Here is a 1816-nt window from a genome sequence, read left to right on the forward strand (position 1 = left end):
TTGCTCACGAGTAAACGTGGGGTTAGGCTTTATAGTTTTATAGATTCGCGGAGATTATCACACACATAAAACTGGCAATCATTATTGAGAATTCTTCGATTCTCGTCACTGTCGGTTAAGACAGTGTTCCACTGTCGTGTTTGGACAGTGTTTTCTGTTTTAATTTGTTATTTCTATTTTCCCGTTTTCCCCTCTTCGGAACTCTATTTATTAGAGTTCCTTCCCTTTTCCCTTCAGAATATTTTACGTTTTTGATGATTGTATGAATATATTCAGAATAATAAAAGAGTTTGTTTTTCTTACCGTTCTCTTCACGATCTACGTATTTCCCTTCTTCGTCGACGGGAGCTGCTGCCTCACCGGAGCTGCGCCGGCCACCATCGCTGGCTTCTCTCTCTACGAGCAGAGGAGAGCTTTCGTTCTTTTCCTCTCTCTTACCACAACTCAGAATCACTCTTCTGCCACGTACACTCTCTTCATCTCACAAATAACGTTTGGACTAGCCAAGATGGTATGGGCCATTAGTGCACAGTACAGAGCCCAAATTAATATGGTATCAGAGCAGGTCTAGTACCTGCTCTGCTTCTGTTGCCACCACTACTGATTCTTGACGCTTCTTGGGCTGCTTTCTTGGGTTCTTTCTACAGCCATGGATCATCTTGACCAATCCACAAATCCCGCCAGCCCATTCTATCTGCACCCTGGAGAAAACCCAGGTTTGACTCTCATAACCCAGACTCTTAACGAAAATAACTACTCTTCTTGGAGCAGGGCCATGAAGAGGGCTCTGCTTTCCAAAAATAAAATCAAATTCATAGACGGGTCCATAAAGAAACCCCAGAAAACGGATGCTACCTATGATACCTGGGAGAGATGCAACGTTATGATACTGTCCTGGATTACAAAAACCTTATCACCACACATTGCTGAGAGTGTTATCTACGTGGAAGAGGCAAAAGAATTATGGGACGAGCTTAAGGAAAGATTCTCCAAAGGAGATTACTTCAAGATCTCAGACTTATTACAGGACATACACTCAATTAAGCAAGGAGAACGTGGAGTTAGTCAATTTTTTATAGACCTGAAAATACTATGGGAAGAACTGGAGTCTTTAAGACCCATTCCTACCTGCACTTGTGAAATTCCATGCAATTGTGATTTGTCCAAGATTTCATTGAAATATAGAGAAGCTGAGCATGTTATTTGCTTTTTGAAAGGTTTAAATGATTCTTATAACACTGTCAGGACACAAATCCTTCTAATGGATCCTTTACCTAATGTTAACCGTGTTTTCTCCCTTATTATGCAACAAGAAAGACAGGAAAAGCAAAATCCTACAGAAACAAGAGTTCTGGCAAATATTGTTGACAAAAACAATCAATGGAAAACTGATCAGAATTGGAGGAATCAGGGAAGAGGTGTAGGAACTCGTGGCCAAGGCAGAGGAAGAGGAAGAAACCAAAATTATGGAAAGTAGTGCTCTTACTGCAACCAGATGAATCACACTGTTGATGAGTGCTATTCTAAGCACGAATTTCCCCCTTGGTATAAGAAAGAAGATAAAAGGAATGACTGGAACTCTGTTAATGTTTGTCAAAATAATGCAGAATCGAAGGATTCTCAATAACCATGTGTATATAGTCTACAATGCTTCCAAAATGAGTCAAAAGTAACTCTTAAAATCATTTATAAGAATCTTAACATTCAGTCTCAACAAGAACCAATGCACTGGGAGGAAGAAATTAAATGATCTAACAAAAGATAAGAAGAAAATTCAAAACTTTTCACTGTCGTTAGTACTTGTTACTGGAGGAAG

General features: G+C 39.7%; 1 protein-coding gene across 1 annotated transcript; it reads left to right on the top strand.

Moving 5' to 3' along the window:
* Positions 1–649: 649 nt before the first annotated feature.
* LOC106766445 lies at positions 650–1477 on the top strand. The gene has a single exon (XM_014651174.1). The coding sequence runs from the start codon at positions 650–652 to the stop codon at positions 1475–1477; it is 828 nt and encodes a 275-aa protein (XP_014506660.1).
* Positions 1478–1816: the final 339 nt, after the last annotated feature.

Source organism: Vigna radiata, chromosome 7 (assembly GCF_000741045.1).
Source record: "Vigna radiata var. radiata cultivar VC1973A chromosome 7, Vradiata_ver6, whole genome shotgun sequence".
In the NCBI taxonomy this organism is placed as follows: domain Eukaryota; kingdom Viridiplantae; phylum Streptophyta; class Magnoliopsida; order Fabales; family Fabaceae; genus Vigna; species Vigna radiata.